Here is a 22,445-nt window from a genome sequence, read left to right on the forward strand (position 1 = left end):
CCCACCCCCGCCCCATATTGATTTCCAAGGAATTTTTCAAGTAGACTGTCATGTAATTTGTAAATAATGATAGCTTTGGCCTCTACTTTATTTTATCTATTTCTATAAGTTTTCTATATTTATACTGCAAAAGATAAACAAGTACTTCTAAGAGATCCTGAAGAGGTGGCTGAATGTTTAAATAACTTCACATAATCCACAAAACACAGTGATAATAACAACATCGTTAAGTGAAGGTTAAAAAAGGGAATGGAAAAAATAAAAGTCTCACCTCTGCTTTACAGAAACATAAGAGGTCACAAGGGACACAGTCACAAATGCCAAGTGTGAAAGAAAAGAATTGGAGAAGTGCTATTTCCCAAACTTCTAATACAAAAGAAAACCTACCTTTTTATGTACAGTATAATTTTCAAAAATATTTTTAATTAAAAAATGTTTATTTGACAGAGACAGAGAGAGAGTGGAGAGGGGAGCAGAGAGAGGGAGAGAGAATCCCAAATGAACTCTGCACGGACAGTGCAGATGGATCCCAAGACCATGAGATCATGACCTGAGCCAAAATCAAGAGTAGGATGCTCAGCTGAATGAGCCTCCCACGTGCCCCTATACAGCATAAACCTGGAGCTAAAACTTGCTTATTTTTTAAATGTATTTTTTTTAATGTTTAATTTATTTCTGAGAGGGAGAGAGACACTGTGAGCAGGGGAGTGTCAGAGAGAGAAGGAGACACAGAATATGAAGCAGGCTCCAGGCTCTGAACTCGCGGTCAGCACAGAGCCCGACGTGGGGTTTGAATCCACAAAACCCACAAACTGTGAGATCATGACCTGAGCCCAAGTCGGACGCTTAACCGACTGAGCTACCCAGGCACCCCTAAACTTTGCTTATTAAAATAAGTAACTAACTGACTAAATACATAAACTTGGGTTATTAATCTTTCATTAAGGTAAAAGTGCTCTGAACGATTAATTGTGAACATGAGCACTTTCTTCACAAAAACCTCAATATAAAGCTACAGATTATGACAAATATGGAATAAAACAATATTTTTGGCACTGAAAAGACTTATGTTATTCATAACTGTAGAATAGGAAGATTAATACTGCTTGCAGTGAGAGATTTTCAAATTAGCTCACAATATACTTTCAGAATTCATTTTAACATGAAAATGTGGAATTTTTTATTCATATTATAAATTTATATCAAAATGTACATAATAAAACAATATTCTAGTTTCCATTATATGCATCGCAAACAGATATTTTTTTTTCCTCTTTTTACTTTTTTCCATTGAAATATCATTGACACAATGTTATATTACTTTCAGGTGTGCAACATAATGATTTTTATTTAAACTCCAGTTACATAACATATAGTGTAATATTAGTTTCGTGTGTACAATTTAGCAAGTCAACGCTTTTAGACAACACCTGGTGCTCATAACAAGTGCCCTCCTTAACCCCCATCACCTATTTCATCTCCCTTGGCCCTCTGGTAACCATCAGTTTGTTTTCCGCAGTTAAGAGTCTGTTTCTTAGTTTGCCTCTCTCTTTCCTCCCTCCCCCTTTGCTTATTTGTTTTGTTTCTTAAATTACACGTATTAGCGAAGTCATATGGCATTTGTCTTTCTCTGATTTATTTCGCTTAGCAGAATCTTCTCCATGTCATTGCACACGGCAAGATTTCATTCCTTTTTATGGCTGAGTAATAGTCTATTGTATACATACAACCACATCTTTATCCATTCATCAGTCCATGGACACTTGGGCTGTTCCCATAGTTTGGTTATTGTAGATGATGCTACTATAAACAGTGGGGCGCATGTATCCATTTGAATTAGTATTTTTGTATCCTTTGGGTAAATATCTAGTAGCACAGTTGCTGGATTATAGATCAGTTCTACTTTTAACTTTCTGAGGAAGCTCCATACTGTTTTCCACAGAGGCAGCACCAGGTTTGCATTTATGCTGTGCTCACCACAGGTGTAGCTATCATCTGTCACCACACAACACTATTAATACCATTGGCTATATTCTCTCTGTTGTACTTTCGTCCTTGTGACTTATTCATTCTGTAACTGGACACCTGTACTTCCCACCCCTCTTCACTCATTTTGCCCATCCCCTACTCATCTCCCCTCTGTCAAACACCTGTTTGTTCTCTGTATTTATGGACCTGTTTGTAAGCATACACGAAATGTTATATTTTATATTATTAATAAAAATATTTTTACTGTATCCAAAACAAGTACCCAAATATATGCTTAAAATGTTCAAAGTCACCCCAAAATAAAGTGACTAGAGAGAAGATTAGAAACTCAGGTGACTGTGTATCCACTCTGCTGCGTACTTAGACACTTGTCCCGATGGCTTAAGCAGTCAGGATATGTCAGTAAAGNCAAGGAATAAATCTTAAGAAATAATAGAATACAAATATTTAGAAAATCAATTAATATTGACATCAAAATTCAGTATTGCACATAATTCCAGTTGCTTTCTAAAATGTTGACTTACCTAAAATATTTGAAGAACTATGATTTTGTACAATAAGATTTAATTAATACTATGTTTGCAGTGTCTTGGTGACTGCTCCTATTGGTCTGAAGTGAATCTAGCTAGTGAATCTAGCAACATACTATTAATATCAGGTAATACTTCCTGGCCGTACAGAATTAAGATGTGATTCAGAGTTTTAGATTAGCCTCTGTTGTGTAATTTCTCTAAGTATTTTGTTTGTAAAACACTTTTTGGATTCTTTGACCACAGAATATTTTTCATTATTTCATTGAGTAAAGTGATATGAACAACAACAATCACAAACCATTCCATTCCTTTTTCCCATATAACGTACAAATTAGAGCCATTTTCTCTGATTTTTACTCAGCTAAAAGTTATTTTTAAAAATAATTTGAAACAGCATGAGAATTTGAGTTAACAAGTATAAATGAGTATCTCAAAATGCCAAGTCTGTCTTGCTATCTAAAAGCTGCCATTTCCTGAGTTTACTATATACCTATGATGGAATTTATTAGCCATTATACAGATGAGGAAAGTAAGCTCAGAAATAATAAAAATTGATTTACTGTCTGCTATGTTCATGGCACTGCAAAATCCACAGGTAAATAGAGGAGTAGTTACATTCTTTGTCTAGAGCCTATGTGAAATGGCATCTGGCTCCAAGTCTATAGCTAATTTCTAAAAGTTTAAGTTTTATCCTATGCTGATATAAACAAGGATATACAAGTATGCAACCAAAATGAGTGACATCATTAGGCTGAGAGCCGCGAGGGAATTCTTCCGATTGCAAATGGCAAATCTATTCTTTGGAGTCACAAAACGGCACAAAATTTATGTAACCCACAATAAACTTGTGAATTGCTACAAATACTGTTGTTTCCTTTCATAAACCTAGCCCCATGCAGACCTATGTACTAGCAGACAGTCTGGACAGGAAAAGAGGTCAGAGATAGCCTTCTGCTGTTGTACAAATGGCTGCAGAAGTCTGGAAGATATGGGAATATTTGGTATTTGACAGAGAAAAACCTGCAAAGCCAGGAGTGTCTGGCAAGTTCAAAAAAGAGCAGGGAGACAACTGTGGCTGGCATTGAGTGAGTAAAAGTGAGCAGAATAAGAAAGAGGAAGTGAGATCAGAAAGGCAGAGCAAAATGCAGTGATCACGCAGCCTTGTGGGCAACTGAAAGAACCTTGGCTTTTTGTCCCAACTTTATGGAGGTACTACTGACAAATAAAAATGGCATATATTTAAGGTATACAACGTGATGATTTGTTATAAGTATATACTGGGAAATGATTACCACAGTCAAACTAATAAACATATCCATCATCTCACGTAGTTGCCTATGTTTTGTTTGTTTGTTTGTTTATGGTGAGAACACTTGAGATCTACTTTAGCAAATTTTGAGTAAGTGATACATTATTATTAACTATAGTCACCATGCTATACATGAGGTCTCCAGGACTCATACATCTTATAATTCAAAGTTTTAACCCTTTGTGCAACATCTCCCCATTTCCCCAGTCCCTGATCTCTCTTAATCTTTCTCCTGCAACATTTCTTCTTTCATGAAATAAAACCAACATCTTCAAGATGAAATTGGGTCATAGCCTGTACCTACTAGTCTTGGCTAATGAGGCACTGTACTTTCAATGGAAGTTAAGCTAGTATTAATGAGGGCAGAATCTGGATAAGTCTCTTTCTCTGGAAATTAAAGTAACTGATTCTTCAGTAGAATTAAGTAGGCAGTCATAAGTGAAGATGGAGGTCATATTTAAGAACACATGATGTGTGATAAATAAACATGAGCAGATAAGAATTTGCTAAGGAAAAAAGAACCAATGATTTCTGTTTTGGTAAATGAAGAAATGCTTTCCTTACTCAGAGACTTAAGCCTTGCTCTTCTATGCTAATTGGGAAGACATTTCGCCATTCTTTCCTGAGTGCTTCACCTTTTAACACTATCCTTTCTAGCTCTACCATTAAGCACTGGTCTGTGTTTGTCCCCCTTGATATAAAGAACTGGTCAATTGCCAAATGAAACCTTCTGTGTGTGTGTGTGTGTGTGTGTGTGTGTGTGCGCGCGTGCGCGCGCACCCATGTGCTGCATGCTAAAGGAACTCCAGGGGGCACCTGGGTGGCTCAGTTGGTTAAGCATCCGAATCGGCTCAGGTCATGATCTCACAGTTCGTGGGTTCGAGCCCTGGGTCAGGCTCTGTGCTGACAGCTAGCTCAGAGCCTGGAGCCTGTTTCAGATTCTGTGTCTCCGTCTCTCTCTCTCTGACGCTCCCCTGCTCACGCTGTCTCTCTCTCTCTCTCTCTCTCAGAAATAAATTTTTAAAAACATTAAAAACTTTTAAAAAATAAAGGAACTCCAGGTGTGGATACAGTTTTTTTTCCTATCTTCAACTTCAGGAAGAATAGTTCCTAGTGCTTTCTTATACAACAAAGTATCCTGTGCTGAAACATTCCCTGTACATGTCTAGATGATTCTGTTTTCTTTCACACCGCAAAATAACAAAATATTCCATGTTTTTATCTTGTAGTCCAAAAGAAATTTGAGGATTCTTCTGAACAATCATATCTTCCTATTGTCGACTCAGTCACAACAGCAGCGCCATGTGATACATAGAGCTTTTGCTCCTCAGGGAACACTTTTTTTTTCAATTTTTAAAATATTTTATTTATTTCTGAGAGAGAGACAGCATGAGCAGGGAGGGTCAGAGAGAGAGGGAGACACCGAATCTGAAACAGGCTCCAGGCTCTGAGCTAGCTGTCAGCACAGAGCCCGACCCGGGGCTCGAACCCACGAACTGTGAGATCATGACCTGAGCCGAAGTGAAGTCAGAGGCTCAACCGACTGAGACACCCAGGCGCCCCCCTCAGGGAACACTCTTAATAATCACCTCTCTAGAGCAAGGACAAAGCTTCTTTGGTATTGCTTTTTTGTTTCTCTGTTCCTTGGCATTTTGTTTTGCTTTTCATTTCCGTCCTTTAGGTGGTTTACATTTCCCAAAGCTTATAAAGCTGCATGGAAAGCTTAACTGTCTCAGGCTGATATCTCTAACTGTATCTCTCTGTATAGATAATATCTCTCTATCTCTGTAGATATATAGACAGATATAGATATATATTCAGAATTTTAACTATAGGAAATGATGGAATTATATCTATATATCTATAATTAAAATATATGTTGTATATTATACATATATAATGTTTATTATATTTCCATATAGAACTCACTTCAAATAAATGAGTGCCTAGAAAGCTCAATGTAAATCAAATCTCCGAAGAGGAAGTTTGCTTCCAAAAAGAATTATGCTAAAACTACCATTCTAAAGAAAGTTTCCTTTCTAATAAGAAAACAAAATTATCTAATGATATCAACCCTTTCCTTATATCTAGATTTTCTTACTTTTTATTTAAAAAGACACATATACAGAATCTAAGTAAATGGCACTCACAGAAATTGTTGGGCAACGAATAACAAGCTACCAGAATGAAATACTTTCAGTAATGTCATATTGGTTGTTTACTATTGTATAAACACGATAGTAGCCATATTTTTCATTAAATAATTATTACATCGGGATCCTTATTCATTAGCTTGATCACAATAAATGAGCACTATGAAGCCCACATGAACCAATCCCCACTTTGAAGAAGTTTAGAATCTAGTTAAGGGATGATTAAAATGAGAAATAGAGAAGATGGAAATTAAAAGCATGCTAATTGACCGTAGAGAATAAATATACAATATACTAAATATAAATGTACTAGAAGGAGGTTTGGATTTGAAGAACAGTCAGAGTGGCTGGGACATGTGGAAGACACTGAGGAGGGAAGTTTTAGATAAGCAGAGGCTGGCAAAGAAGCCTGGGACATTGAAATGGAAGCGAAATGATTGTTGAGTGACGAAGGCTTGAGGAGATAAAGTTTCCTAATTTGTATAGAGAATCCATGGTGAAGAAAAGTAGAGAATCAAGTTGCATTAGTAAAAGTGAGATCAAAGAGTGGGTGATCCTAAAATATACTTGAAGGAGCAGACTATGAAGGTTAATGATGAGTACATTAAAAGAAAACTTAAAAGGCAGGCATGCACGAAAGAGATGGCAGTGAGTAATTTTAGGCAGGTAGGACAGATCTGGGGGAAAATGACATTATTTTGGAGTAAAGTTAGTCTAGCGTATTTAGGTATACAGCAATAACTTAGGGGACCAGAGGTTATTAATTAAGGAAAACAGAATTGGTGGATGCTTTCCCATATCCTTCAGTGACCTATGGGGAATCTCGGTGTGGAGCACTTTGAAACCTAAAATATAAGCTTCAAGAAGCCAGGGTCTAGCTGGTTTTTGTTTGTTTGTTTGTTTTTGTTTTTTTTTAAATACTGCATTGCTAGTGCCTCAAACAGCATCTCACAGTAAAAGCTCAGTAAAAATTTCTTGCATATTTACTATTTTAAAATATAGTTTAAAGTCTGCTACTTTTCTTTTGAAACTTTCCTTTTATTCTCAGGCAAGGGAAAGTTTAACACAGATTTTAGAATCAAGTAGACCTGAGTTCAACTACTGACTACTATTTACAGACCTTGTAACTCAGACTAACTACTTTTCTGATTCTCAGTTTTCTCATATGTAAAGTTGAGAATTCTATCCTTCATACAATATTATTACAAAGTTTAGAGATTAAGTGCTTAGCATACATTGAGGGACATATTAGTTACCCAATCCACGGCAGCTATTAATTAAGGAGCAGGTATCACTCAATCATGCTTTCTTTGCTTCGATCAAATTGTGTTTATTTCTGATTTATATTATTTGTCACTTTTCACTAGACTTAAATATGTCTATCTTCTCTCTCTCAATATGCCAACTTTTTAGTAAATCAAACATCAGTTTCTTTAATGTGCCTAAGAAATTTCTCTCAAAATTCAGCATAAGCTTTTTCTCAGTCAAGTTTTCTTGATCTATTCAATTAGACTTAAGTATTTTCTCTTCATGTCAATGTCGTACCTTTTACTCCCGTGTTTTAAAAGTTCTTGAGTTCATGTTTGTCTTCACTCCTGGAATATGAGCTCCATAAAGACAGAGGCACTACCTTCTATTCATTCCTAGTGCCTAGTAAACTACCCTGGGCATACTTACTCATTATATGAAAGAGATGAGTATGAAAATTATCAATCTATGTGACATATAATCCACTAAGTGGAGATTAAAAAGAATACAATACCTATCAGAAGATATCCTCAACAGTAATTATTCTTAGAAAGAGGACGGGGACCAGTGGAAAAAAGAAATTAATTTCAGACAGAGTTTAGGAACTCTGTCCTGTAGAGAGTTTCAATTAAGGAATCCAAGGTAACACAGAAGGTTAGAGAAGCAGGCCTTACTCATGATGCTCATACACCTGTTTTGATATTAATAATAGTGGCTACTGGATTCTACTTAGGAATTGGTCTATTTGCTTTTCATCAACTCCTGATTCCAGGAAGCCAGTGATCATAAGAAGTCATTTTGTCAACCAAGAACATTCCCAGTGTGTAGAGCAGCAAGGCTGGTGAAAATGATCATTACATATGACGACACCAGTCTTTTTCTGAGACCTACAATCTAATTAGACAGGAAGGATGGAAAGAATGCACTCAGAGTCAATTTCACATCATATTCTCAGATATTACTATGATATCAAGGTATAAAACTGGGATGTTTAAATTTGGCCAAAACAGAGACAAAAAATCCTTCAAATATCATTTGGTGTCTTGTAGAATAAACAAATGATTGCATTTTGTTTTCATTTCAAGTAGTTGCTGTGGGCTTAGTCACAATGAGTGGCTGTATATAAAGGGAAAAAGGGCTTTCAGTTTTTTTCTCCTTGAATCTAAATTTATTAGTCTACTTAAATTGAATGGGAGATATCTAATTAAGTATTGCAAAGCATTTATGGAATTCAAAAATCTATTCATGTGTTTGAACAAAAGCATTGATTTTTCCTGGTAAGTACGATGCTCTTATGCATATCAAATCCAAATCTTATTTTCCAATAAAGGAGACAGAGTACTTTGTCTATTAAAAATTATATGAAATCTATATTTTTAAAGTGTAGCCTCTGGCAGATAGGAAAATCTGTATAAGTACGACAATATTTCATTATTTATTGATTCACATCTACCAAAAAAGAGAGCGCATTATTTTACTTTTAAATGGATGATATTGGTTACTTTAATATTCTAATGCCAACATAAAACACATTTTTCATTAACTTTTCAAATTAGTTTACAAATATTGAAGGAGAAGTATTTTTTCAGTATTACACTATATTCATTTTTAAACATTATGTTGAACTTGCTTTATAAGTTCATTATGTAACTTACTTTGATACACTGTTTATCAGTGTTGTCTGAGAACTCAATGGCATTCAAAGGCACACTCAGCAAAATGAAAACTTAGTTTTACCTTTTTAAAAAATATAAATTAGGTAGGTATAAATGCCAGACTAAAGAAATCAATGATAAGTCCATGTAAAATCAAGAGGATGGTCTCATAGAGGAGATTTTACTAAAATTTCTATCAGTAGACCCAAACAAAATGATCATCAGCACTCCTAAAAAACAATGCTTTAATTGTCAAGTGAAATCATAGGGATCTGATAAAGATGTGCAAATCAAAGAGAGAAGTGCTTTCGTGTGCCTGGAAGTGGCTAAGCTCCCAAGCCAATCATCCCGATTAGCTCCTATTCATGATTTCAATTATGCTTTTTTATCTGTTCATAACATGCAGCATTTTCTCACCCTCACATTTCTAGGCATTTTAGCTTCTGCTGACATAAATGCCTTCCCCAAATAGAATGTCACAGCAATCTTCTGCTAGACATTTAAGCCCATTTGTGCGTTTATTTTTTAAGATGCTTTTTTGAAACTTCTGACTGTGAGAGGTCTGGGAAGGTAGTGTTAGAATGAATGAGAACTTGTTTTCTAAAGCGACACCGTAGACACTCGATTTCCCGTTAAAAAAAAAAAATCACAGCCTCCTACCTTGAAAACAAACATCTCACGGCGAAGAATAGCTAGAGTGTTAAAGTTCCCATCGCAGATGTTGGGTTTGGCTCCAGGATAGGAAGGTCTGCCAGTGGGAGGCCTGGGAGGTTTGGGCCTGTCATTCTTCCTCGGGTCAGCGGGAGGCATGGACCGGTGTGGGGGCACTGTCGGTAGAGGTCTTGTGGGTGGAGGAATCTTGTCAGGTGGACCTTTGAAAATATGAGGAAAGCACTTGGTTCACTTAAAACTGGAATAGTGCCGGATGATATGTGTAGAGTACAATCACTCAGGACGGGAGGGCGTGGGCTAAGTGAGCTAAGAAGTCTTTCAGATTGTGTGTTTTCAGAAAAAACAAACCTTCTTACCCAACAAACCACTGCCAAGTCTATCAGAAAGTCCTTATCATGCTAAATTCTGAATCCAAGTAACTAAACTTTCTTTGTTAATTTTTAATGATATTTTTTATAGCTTCACCACAGTCCTTATTGGAAAAGCTGCTTTCAAATCTTTTTTGGAAGTAGGTGGTGTATAAATAATAAATAAATGAAAATGAATACTGGAACCCTGCATGTAAGCTCCACCAAAGTTAATCCTAGATTTTGATAGTCAATGATTCTATGCAAATATTTCTAAAAGATAAACATTAACAAATCAAAGTTTATTCTACTCTATGTCTCCAGCTGTATTTATAACCTTTCCTTGACTTTCATTATTTTCTTCTAATGACGTTTTGACAAATTGCTAGCTGACTGTTTCATTTGAATACTGAATCTAAAACACCTATTGATTAAAACACCACTAGTAAAATATTAATGTGAAGAAGTATTTCTAAAAAGAAGTTTCTAAATTAAGCCAAAGTTGACACACATAATTTGTTGCAGATGTAAAGCATCATTCCTCAAGAGATTTATTTTTTAAAAAGAAATACAGAGCTGTTCACACTTAATATTTAGATACGGAAAGAATATTCTTTTGCAGACCTTCAGTCTAGACTACTAATTCATGAGGTCATGAGAAAGAGCCTTCTTTCAGCTAACCACTTAGGAGGAATTTCTGATGGCACAAACTAGGCATAGGATAGCACATTCACCGCATGTGCTACTTAGTTTTGACTCTGAGACATTTCCCTTTTCTCAGTATCCCTCAAATAAAGAGTACTGCAAAAGCTGACTATTTTTTTTTTCAAATCCTATTTTAACCCTGAGAGAATGGTTACCACTGAGATACTGAAATTGAAAAACTAATGAATGCAAAACAAATTAGTGAACTTAAACTATGCTATTTAAAAATGCAAATGACGTCTGAACACTGGATATTAACATACAGATAACACATATTTGTCTTTGTGTTGTAAAATGAAAGCTTCACTTCACTAATTTAGTAAAGCATATTCTCTATATGTAAATCATAAATGTCAAGATCTTAACAATTAGGTGTGAAATAAATGTCTTTATAAAGGTCAATGGTTCTGTTGAGGGAGTTAGGATTATAGTAAATAGGTGTAATAGTCTTTCTCCCTTTGGTCTTAATTTGCACTCACTGACTGAACCCCATAAATAAAAGTGATAAGAGTATGTTAGAAATTTATTTTGAATTATATGTAAGTAAACCTTGCCATTCATTAACTCCACTCCCATGTTTGTTAGCTTTCGCGCTTAGTCAGTAATTACATGCTTTTGAGGTCATTTTATTATATCCATCATACAAGTATTGTCTGTAACCTCACAAGTGATTTACCTAGGTACTATCTAATGTCAAATATAAACTGAAGGTCAGTCTGTCAGTTTTTACCAAAATCTCGGTATCTTACAAGAGAGTCTTTCTATTTCTCACTTTTTTCATGGGTTATATTCATTTATTACATTTTCTACCTGAACATTAAAGGCTAAGGTTTATAAGTTCTTTGAGAACACTGCGGGTTTCAATTAAACTCAATAAGAAATTTTATCAGTGTACAGGTTTTACCATAACCTGAATACTGAGGTACCTGGGACTGTTGCCAACAAAACTTGATTGATAGAAGGCTTCTGCCATAGGCTAGAATTTTTTTTCTTTTTTTGGTATTTATTTCTCTCAATACTTAGAGCATCTATCTCAAAGAAGAAAACACAGCAGGAGTTCCTGACTTCCCTGTAGGGTTAGTTAAACAAAAAACAGTGGTAACATACCATAAATCTTCTGGATGCCTTGCAGATCATCATTAGGTAGTTTGAAGTTGTCAGTTTCCATGTACTGGTAAAATGGGGCCATGATGGCAGTGGGGTCATTGGAATGTTCTAATCCCAGAGCATGTCCCAGTTCGTGGACTGCTACTAGAAATAAGTCATTTCCTGTGAAAATGAGAAGAAAAGATGCTCTTGCAACTAATATCCAAGTACGAAACTGAAAGCACAATTTGGTGTTACCAAAATTTTACCGAAGAAAAATAAGAGGAACTCTTCAACTATCAGTACGATTTTATCATGGGATTTCTACTGGCAAAACCCAAAACGCTATTTTTAAAAAGGTGGGGGGTAGGAGGTGATCATAATGTAGTTACAGAAATGTAGAAACTGAATGGAAACAATAAAAGTTGAAAAGCAGCAGCGGCAGAGATTGCTAGCTACAACTGCTGTTGAAATATCCTTACAATTAGAAAGCATGCAATATACAACACCTTTTATATCTTCACACTGAACATACTGCTAACAATAAGTAAAATTTTTATAATCTTCACATTGAACATACTGCTAACAATAAGTAAAAAACGTAGGGCAGATACAATCCCTGTTCTTATACAGGTGAGTAAATTAAGGCATAGAGGTGACAAGTCTTGTCAAGAACAGCAAATCTTTGCATTTACAGAGCTGTGATTAGAACCAAAAGTGGTTTTAACTCCTAGATGAAAACTTTTCTTTTTACCAGCCTAGAATACAAGAATACAGAAGTGTAAAGTGAAAGTCACAGGCTAGCAGTTATAATAACTAGGATTCTAGTCCTAGATCAATGAATACAAATTTTAATCAACTCAGGAGATCTGAACAAAATCTATTTATTTAGAGTGGTTGCTTCTCACAGAAAACAAAACAAAACAAAACAAAAACCCTTCTCTTCCACCTGTGGTAAACTTGCACAGTGATGTCTATTTAGTGCAGACTCTTAGAGAAACCTTATGCAACCAAACCCCTGCTGATGACTCCTACATGTTACCCTCTCCTGGATCATCAAAATTAAACTCATGAGCACAAGAGCCAGTCTGACATGCATACTTTTTAATGCTAAAAATTTAGTTAAACTATGTGAGCATCAAGCAATTGGGACTATTATACTTCTAAAGATTATGCTCCTAAGTGAAAAAAATGATCAAACATAAAATGTAAAGTTTTGCATAGATAACTTGCAAATGATTTCAATGAACTTCCTAAGTGTCATTGTTAGGAAAACTCTCCTGTAAAAAACATTTTTTATAATGCACTGTGAAAATACCCTTCAGAGAATTTTTTTTTCCTTTCCTTTACACAGAAGCCAAGTATATAACAAACATTTTTATTTTTTTTCTACTCTAGAGTAGTCTGTCATAGAAAAATGGATGAAACCTTGGGGCTGATTTATCATATGATATTAGCATACTGAAAATAAGCCATTTGAAACACTTCAGGAGCCCATCTGACTCTCAAAGAAAAACTGATTAAATACTGGTATGAAACAAATAAGAAGGGTTTAAAATCAAATAGAGGTTAACATTTCCAATCTCAAAGAGTTTATCTTCTCCTCTAATAAAATTACTTAAATATATAAATCAAGACACAAAAAGAAAAATAATATGTATTAGGTTTAATTAAAATATTAACTAGAGTAAACATTTTCTAATTTTGCTCTGGACATTCCGAACATTTTACCTACAATTTTTCATTTAACTCTCACAATTTTCTTTTTAGTTGGTCACTATCATTATGTCCATTTTTAAAATGAGAGAACAAGGCGTGGAGACACTGAATACAATTTGCAAATCCATATAGCGAGGTGCAGATGAAATTCAAATTTCTCTTAGTCTGATTAGAGGTCATCCTTCGAAGTACTACAGTAAATCACACAGCTATAAAAGTATTAGGATGTACAAAAGATTAGATCATGTACCCATGCGAAAACAATTTCATTCATTAAATTATCTATTCATTCCACTACCTTTCACTGCATGCCTTCTATGAGTTAGTCACTGATCTAGGCCCTGGCAATACAGTAGTAAACAAAACACACACACACACACACACACACACACACACACACACACACACACCCTCCCCATCCTTATACCATTTACATTTTAATGGGCACTGGAAAGAAACAAGATAGAAAAGTAAAATGTACAGAATGGTACATAGTGATACATGATAAGGAGAAACAGTAAGGTAGAGAAAAGATGAGATCAGAGAGGAAATGGAGCCTAAAACATATATGGATTTTAAATAATAGTAAACATTTGGGCTTCTAGTCTGACTATGGTGGGGATAATTGTGAGTTTTGAGTAGAGGAGGGATATAATCTGGCTTACATTTTAACAGGATCACTCTAGTGACTGCTTTTGAGAATCAAATACAGTGGATAAGGGAAGTAGCATGATTCAATCTCTGAAGTTATTGCAATAATCCAGGCAAAGATGCTGGTGACCTGGACCAAAGTGGAAGTAATGGAGGTGGACGGAAGCAGTAAAATTCTTGATATATTTTGAAAGGAGAATCACAGGGTTTCTTAAAGGACAAGATGCAAGGTGTGAGCAAAGAAAAACATCAAAGACAGCACTGCATCTTCTGGCCCTGCACCTAGAAGAACTTACATTGACATTCACTGAGATGGAGAAAACTGCAGGAGGAACTAGTTTTTGTTGCTTTTTTGTTGGTGGTGGTGAGGGAGAGAGGTGGTAGTATTACCAGGAGTTCATTTTTTTTTTTTTTGAGTGTTAAGTTAGAGATGCCTTTTAAATATTCAATTGGAGATTCAAATCCAGTTGAATATATGCATATGGAATTTGTAGGTCCTTGTAGGCTAGAAGTATATATTTGGGATAGGATAAAGTTAGTATCAGTTTGTAGCATGGGTAGTTCAATTGTAGTGACAGAAATGAGGATAGAATACAATAGCACAGATTTCGGTAAATGGGTAGAAATAGTGATGGAAGATTAAAAAAGATTTCTTCCAAATGCTTTAATGTGCTTAATGACACAGGAAATATTCATCAACTGAGAGAATAATAGAAAGGAAAAAAGGAAAGACAAGAATATATAAAATATTTGAATAGGTCAGTTGTAAAGGGTGGAGTAGGCAAATAATTGTCAGGCAGCATTCATGATCATGAATTTAAAGTGGGATTGGTTTCATTATGTGGTAGGTCTTCCTTCTTCAGCCTTATTTGGCTGTGAGTATGCAGAAAGTAGCAGTATTGATCCCACCAGAGTTTTGGTATTTCTAGGTAAATATGAAAAGCTGAAAGACAAAGGAACATGAATATACGTAAGGAAGTGATTTTTTACTTTGCCATGGTATTTATGTCATGTAAGGAAGGAAGCAATAACACTACGGAATGAGGGAAGGGCTGTGACAAGATAAGGTGATAAGATCAACTGAAGATCAACTCTAAAATTCTATAGTGGTCAAAGGGTTTTTGTTTTTGTGGTCTTTTTTTTTTTTCTTCTTCTTCTTCTTCTTCAATCATAATATTACCAGGAGTGAGCTAGGAAAATACTCCATGATCATTACAGTAGAGATTTGAAACTGAAATTATAAGAGCAATGTCAAGGGTATTCCCATGGAAATGAGGCTCTGAATTAGGATGAAATATGAAACTGGAGAGGAGATTCAATAACTAAGAGCCCAGAACAATGGAAAAATTTTCTACATGAACGTTCAGATCACCAAGAATTAAAACAAAGGTAGTGTTTAAGGGAGTGGGACTGAACCCGGAGTTAAAATCATTAAAGAACAGTTTAATGTCGATTAAAGTCAGTTAAGTGTCCAACTTCGGCTCAAGTCATGATCTCATGGCTTGTGGGTTTGAGCCCCGTGTTGGGCTCTCTGCTGCCAGTGCGGAGCCTGGAGCCTGCTTTGGATTCTGTCTCCCTCTTTCTCTGCCCCTCCCCTGCTCTCTCACACACACACTCTCTCTCTCTAAAAAATAAATAAGCATTAAAAGAAATTAAAAAGAAATGAAAAGAGCAGAGAAAATGACTTGAGACTTAGTAGATGATTATAGCCAGGAAAGATAGTGGATGGAACAGTTAGATAAAATCCCAGTCAAAACGTGAAGTTTTTGTGGAGTTGGATAGGAGTATAATCTTGAAATAGCATTAAAAAGAAAAGAGGACATATACCATGACCTCAGCCCTTGCAGTAGAAGGAATATAAAGAAGAAAACAGAAGGAATGTAAAAGAAAGAGTATAATCAATAGAGAGACCAGTGTTAGCTACAGAAAGAAACTTAAAGGGAATATTTTCTTTTTCCTTTATTTTCTTTTAGTTTCAGGATTTTGTTTAAATTCCAGTTAGTTAACATACAGAGTAATATTAGTTTCAGATATAGAATTTAGTGATTCATTACTTACATACAACACTCAGTCATAAGAAGTGCCCTCCTTAGTACCCATTATCATTTATCGCATCTCCCACTACCTCCCCTGTAGTTAAGAGTTAGCAGTCTAGTTTATGGTTTGCCTCTCTCTCTTTCATTCCACATGTTTGTCTGTTACATCACTTTTTTAAAAATTTTTATTTAAGTCCAAGTTATTTAGCAGAGAGTGTAATAATGCTATCAGAGGCAGAATTTAGTGATTTATCACCTACATAACACCCAGTGCTCATCTCAACAAATGCCTTCCGTAATATCCATCACCCACTTAGCCCACCAACCCATGCAATACCCCTCCAACAACCCTCAGTTTGTCCTCTGAATTTAAGAGTCTCCTAAGATTTGCCTCTCTGTCTGCTTTTCCTTCCCTTCCATTATGCTTATCTTTTTGTTTCCTAAATTCCACATGTAAGGGAAATCATACGATACTTATGTTTCTCTGATTTGTTTTGCTTAACATAGTTCACTCTAGTTCCATTCAAGCTGTTGCAAATGGCAAAATTTCATTCCTTTTGACCATCGAGTAGCACTCCATTGTATATATATACCACCTCTTCTTTATCCATTCATCAGTTGATGGACATTTGGGCTCTTTCCATAATTCAGCTATTGTCAGTAGTGCTGCCATAAACATTGGGGTGCATGTGCTCCTTTGAATCAGCACTTCTGTATCCTTTGAGTAAGGATATCCTTTCAGCCTCGTAGTGAAATTTCTGGGTTGTAGGGAAGTCCTATTTTTAATTTCTTGAGAAACCTCCATACTGTTTTCTAGAATGCCTGCACCAGTTTGCATTCCCACCAGCAGTGCAAAAGGTTTCCCCTTTCTCTGTATCCTTGCCAACATCAGTTGTTGCCTGAGTTGTTAATTTTAGCCATTCTGAAGGTGTGAGGTGGTATCTCGTTGTGATTTTGATTTGTAGTTCCCTGATGATGAGTAATGTTGAGCATCGTTTCATGTGTCTGTTCTCCATCTGGATATCTTCTTTCAAAAAGTGTCTGTCTGTATCTTTTGCCCATTTCTTCACTAGAATTATTTGTCTTTTGGGTGTTGATTTTGGTAAGTTCTTTATAGATTTTGGATACTACCTCTTTATCAGATATGTCATTTGCAAATATTTCTCCCATTCCATTGGTTGCCTCTTAGTCTTCTTGAGTTTTTCATTTTCCGTGCAGTATTTTTTATCTTGGTAAGGTCCCAAAAGTTCATTTTTGCTTTTGTTTTTCTTGCTTCTGGAGACATGTCTAGTAAGAAGGTGCTGCAGCTGAGGTCAAAGAGGTGGTTGTTGCCTGTTTTCTCCTCCAGGATTTTGATGGTTTCTGTCTTACGTTTAGGCCTTTCATCCATTTTGAGTTTATTTCTGTGTATGGTGTAAGAAAGTGGTCCAGGTTCATTCTTCTGCATGTTGCTGTCCAGTTTTCCCAACACCATTTGCTGAAGAGATTGTCTTTTTTCCATTGGACATTCTTTCCTGCTTTATTGAAGATTAGTTGGCCATATACTTGTGGGTCCATTTCTGGGTTCTCCATTCTGTTCCACTGACCTATAGGTCTGTTTTTATGCCAGAAAGGGAGAGAGAGAATCTTAAGCAGACTCCATGCCTATCGCGGAGCCTGATGAGGGGCTCGATCTCACAACTCTGAGATCATGCCATGAAATCAAGAGTCCGATGCTTAACCAATTGAGCCACCCAAATGCCCCTAAAGGGAATATTTTCAAAATAAGTTAATTATTAAGGGGATTTAGCTAATGACTGACCTAAAACTTCTCTAAGGTAAAAAGATACTGAAGATAGAGAAGGGAAGGAGATGGAGGTAGAGACAGCAATGTAAAATTGATCATATGGGAATTACAGTCCAAGGGTTGAGGTGTGTCTTCTGTGCTTCCTATGGTGATAAATATGAATAGAGGTAATGGTCCTAATCAAATTAGACCTCAGATTCCAACATAGCAACTATAAGAGATTATTATTACTTGAGTATGTTTAAAGGAATTTAAGAACATGACTTAAAAGAAGATAGGGAGTGAAAGAGAGGATACAGGGCAGGGAAAAAATGTACAGTGGTGGAAAGGACAACTTCCATAATCGTCTTTACTTAAATTTTTGTTGTTTTTTCCACTCTGTACAAGACAGTTTCACATTCCTCATCAAGATAATGAAGGCCCTTAATACATAAGTCCTTGTCCTTCCCTTCCAACATTATTTCCCTGCCTTTATTTTCCTTGTGTAACCTTCTTTCTAGTCCTAGAAAAACATGCTTGTCCCATCTGTAAGGTCTCTGCATTAGCTGTCTTGTTTCTAGAATCCCGTGTCCATCCTCATCCCGATGTTGGATGTACATCAAGCAGACTTGATGTGACTGCTCAAATCTCAAATCTTACCTTCTCTAGGAAGTCTTTTCCCCAAGGGGTGCTGTTCCCACATGCTCTCTTCTTTAGGCTTCCACAGATCCTTGTGCATCCCCTATCATAGCAATTGTATTCTACTGTCATCATCTTTTGGTAAATCTTTCCAATATCTTTTGAATTCTTTAAAGACTAAAACTGCATTATTTATCTTATGTCTCCAGTTCAAAGACATTGCCTGGTACACAGTAGATGACTAATCCTTAAATAAGTTGGATGAATGGGTCAGTTTTCAGGAACTAGAGACTTAATATGAATTTGGATAGTAAAGAATAGAATACTATTTCTGCCTAAATGTGACTCAGAACTTTTTTCTTTATTTTCCCTGGCTTTATTGATGTATAACTAAAAAATAAAATTGTAAAATATTTAAAGTATACATCTTGGTGATTTGATAAATCTACACATTTTGCAAGGATTCCTCCCCATGAAGTTAATTAACATATATATCACCTCACATATTTAACTTTTTATTTTCTATTTGGGTGGGAACAATTTAATTTCTCCTCTCTTATCACACTCCAATTATATAGGATTTTTATCAGCTATACTCACCATGTTTTATATTAGGTGCTCAGACTTATTCATCTTATAACTGAAAGTTTATACCCTTTGACTCACCTCTTCCTATTTCTCCACCAAAGTTTATTTTCTGACTATCATGCCAAGAATTGGATGGGAAGATGTGACTGAGGAGGCCATTATTCTTACATCATTCAGACAATGGAACTAAAGTTCCCCACACTGTCAGCCGCTCATTGATGAAATGTCAGAAAATACATGTGCTCACAAGCTAATGAAAAGAGGACATGATCTAGAGGAAATTGCTAGGGAATGCAGAATAAGCTTGATTTTATTAATTGTTATGGAGAAAGAATTAAAATGATTGGATGGAGAAAGGAGTGAGAGGAGATGGTAAAAAGGTCAGGCAGTGGAAAATCAAAAGACACAAATTCAGTGTTACTGGAAAACAGGAAAATGTTTTCCAAAGATGCCACTTTGAGCAAAAACCAATGAGACATGTCTATTTGGGACCATATAGAGCATGTTCTAATCACAGACAGAGCTAAAAAAACAAAAGGAAGGAAGGAACTATTTATGAAGAGTTGAGGGAATTATGAGTGTTTACAAGTATGTAAAACAAGAAGATTCCGAGGATTATGTGTCAGAGGATAACCTCAGGGGAGATAAGGATGGGAGAGAAAAGAAGCTGCAGGCATTTTTAGATGCCAACCTAACACCAACTTTCATTGAACACCTTTGTGAGTCCAAGTCAGAGTCACCTTTGTTATGAAATAAACCTGATATTGAGGAGACATCGCAACTGCAAAAAACATACAAAGGGACAGAAGAACAGGCTGTATGTTTAACTTCTGGCCATGCCCTCCCCCCTCCCCCCAGAAAATATGAGTACAATTTGGCTGGAATGTATGATCAGTGGGCAAAAAGTGAAAGAGATATCTCACCAAGAGCAGACCTAAAGACAAAACAAAGATCTAGCCAAGGAGCCAAAGGACCGACCAGAACCAAGGAGTTGAACCAAAAGCAGATGGAGTTGGTGCTCAAATTTACCTGGAATAGCTCAGTGACAGCCCAGCTCAGCAAGGTAGTGCTGATTCAGAAAATACCTTCAGACATCCTTGGCCCTCTTGAGGTCAGAGATATAATTTCTTAGTCAGACAGTCCCAATGTAGCTTTGTAGAGATTATGTTTTGTTTTTTATTTTTCAACAGGAAAAAACCCAACCTTATAACATTCCTCCTTCAGTATCACATCCCTTCCCTAGAAAAAAATACCCCAAACCTTATTCCTGAATAAATACGTAGGAACTCATTCTCTCCTTTCTGGCAGATACATGTTGCTTTTAGTCATGCATCAAGTTCTCTAACTTTGCTGAATTATTAAAATCACTTCAAATCTCTCCCAGGAAAATACTCTTTTAGTCACAATTTCTTTCTTTTTCTTTTTTCTTCTCTTAATGAAAGAAATACAAAATACCATGAAGGAAAACAAAGTAGCAAAAGTCATTTCATTTCATGTATCTGTTCTTTTCAGATCAATCAAATTTTTCCTAAGCACCATTTCCAAGGCCAAGGGCGGAGTCATTCCTTGTCTAAGGAATAAGAAGAAAATTAATGGGATCAGGATGTGAACTTATGACCTGTTCAGTACACCATAGCACTTTTAATCAGAAATACTGGCCAAGAGCTCCAAGTAATTGCCATTCTTCAGATGATTGGCAATAATATAATTAAACCTTACTTGCAGCTTCACAATAGTTTAAAAGGGTAAGTTGTTAAATAAAGTACCACCCTGTGATTTGAATTCCACTAGGAACAAAAGTTATTGGCACATGATGAGGTTTAGACAATTAAAATGCACCAGACCTCTTTCCTAATGATGAAAATAATAACTGCGTCTGTAACTTATCATTAATTCACATTATTTGAGATTCCTAATTGTAATATGCCTTGATCTTATCACCATGCAGGCAACAAAGGATAAATCAGCCTCCTGATTCTTAATACAGAAATAGCACTTGCTCCTTTTGTAAGATTTTGAGTTTTGAGTTTGTTGCTTTCAATTATATCTCTAATCTTCTTTCCTTTGTATACTGCGATACAATTTCAGAACATTGAACTATATATTATGAAAGATAATGCATTATTTATAATTTCCTTGTCATAATTATGCCTTTATATTTTATTCCAAGCTGTTTCATCCTTCCATGCATTTTCATATGCTATTCCCTCTGCTGACAACATATGCTGAATGTTAAAAATGACTATATAATATTTCATATATAAAAAAGTTGTTATAAATACTTCTAACATTTATAATCCTACTGACCTGAGCAAACACTAGAATATCACCAGCACCATTGAATCTCTCTCTGGTTTCTCCCTTTTCTCATACTTTGGCTGTTCCACTCTCTCCAAGGGTAATCACTAAACTGAGTTTCAAATTTCTCATTCCCTTGCTTGTAGTTTGATATTTTTATCTAATGTGTATGTTTAAATTACGTAGCTTTAGAAAGATGGTATCATTCTGCATGTTATCTCCTGAAACTTGTTGAAACACAGCATTTTTTTTCTTACATCTTCTTGCTTATTTCTTATTCAGTCTTGCAAAATCTTATTAATCCTTTAAAATAAAACTCAAAATGACCTCCTCTCTGAAGCCTTCTCCACCTCTCCAGGGAAATTTAATTCCTCTGTCTCTGTGTATCCTTGGCCTTTTATAAACATAACAGGATCATAACACATACCAAATTGCCCTGACAGTTCCTGACGCACAGAAGCTCCTAAAATTTACTTGTAAGTTAAATGATTGATGGAACAAATTTAAGCAGATTCATAATTTTAAATATTTAAACATTTAAACTTAAAATATTCAAATCCACGTGCAGAAAAACTCTTCAGAAATTATCATCAGTTCTTTGATTAGTATACACTTCCCCAGTGCCTGATAGATAAGATAGACCGTCTTAAACCTCAGTCCTCCCAGACTTTCCATATAGCATGTTTTGACAGTTGAGAAACTACAGGGATATAAGGAGTCAGCCTCCATGAAGGGCCTAGTAAGACCAACCTCCTGGTATTTGGTTCCACTCTGTATCAGCTTGCTGTAGTACTAAACCGTAGAAGTGATGGTATTCAACTTCTAATGGTAGGTCATAAAAATACATCATGATTTCCACTTAACGTTCTCTTACTCTTTCTCCTCTCCCTCTCCCTCATTCTCTAATGACTCATTGTGGACAAGCCAGCTGCCATGTTGTGTAAACAAACCTGAGGAGAAGCCAATGGAGAAGAGTTGAGGCTTCCTGTTAACAGCCATGGGAGTGAGCTGGAACCTTGATTCTCCAATCCATTCAGATAATTCCAGTCCCA

General features: G+C 35.9%; 1 protein-coding gene across 1 annotated transcript in view; it reads right to left on the reverse strand.

Annotated features, from left to right (window-relative positions):
* Window positions 1–22,445, reverse strand: part of MMP16 (matrix metallopeptidase 16) — a 278,364-nt gene that overhangs the window by 59,801 nt on the left and 196,118 nt on the right. Inside the window, exons 5-6 of the mRNA XM_077771266.1 lie at window positions 11,719–11,880; window positions 9,548–9,759 (exon numbers count right to left, since the gene is read on the reverse strand). Of these exons, the coding sequence (XP_077627392.1) occupies window positions 9,548–9,759; window positions 11,719–11,880 (374 nt within the window). The remainder of the gene's footprint in view (window positions 1–9,547; window positions 9,760–11,718; window positions 11,881–22,445) is intronic.

Source organism: Crocuta crocuta, unplaced genomic scaffold (assembly GCF_008692635.1).
Source record: "Crocuta crocuta isolate KB4526 unplaced genomic scaffold, BGI_CrCroc_1.0 scaffold235, whole genome shotgun sequence".
Classification (NCBI taxonomy): Eukaryota; Metazoa; Chordata; class Mammalia; order Carnivora; family Hyaenidae; genus Crocuta; species Crocuta crocuta.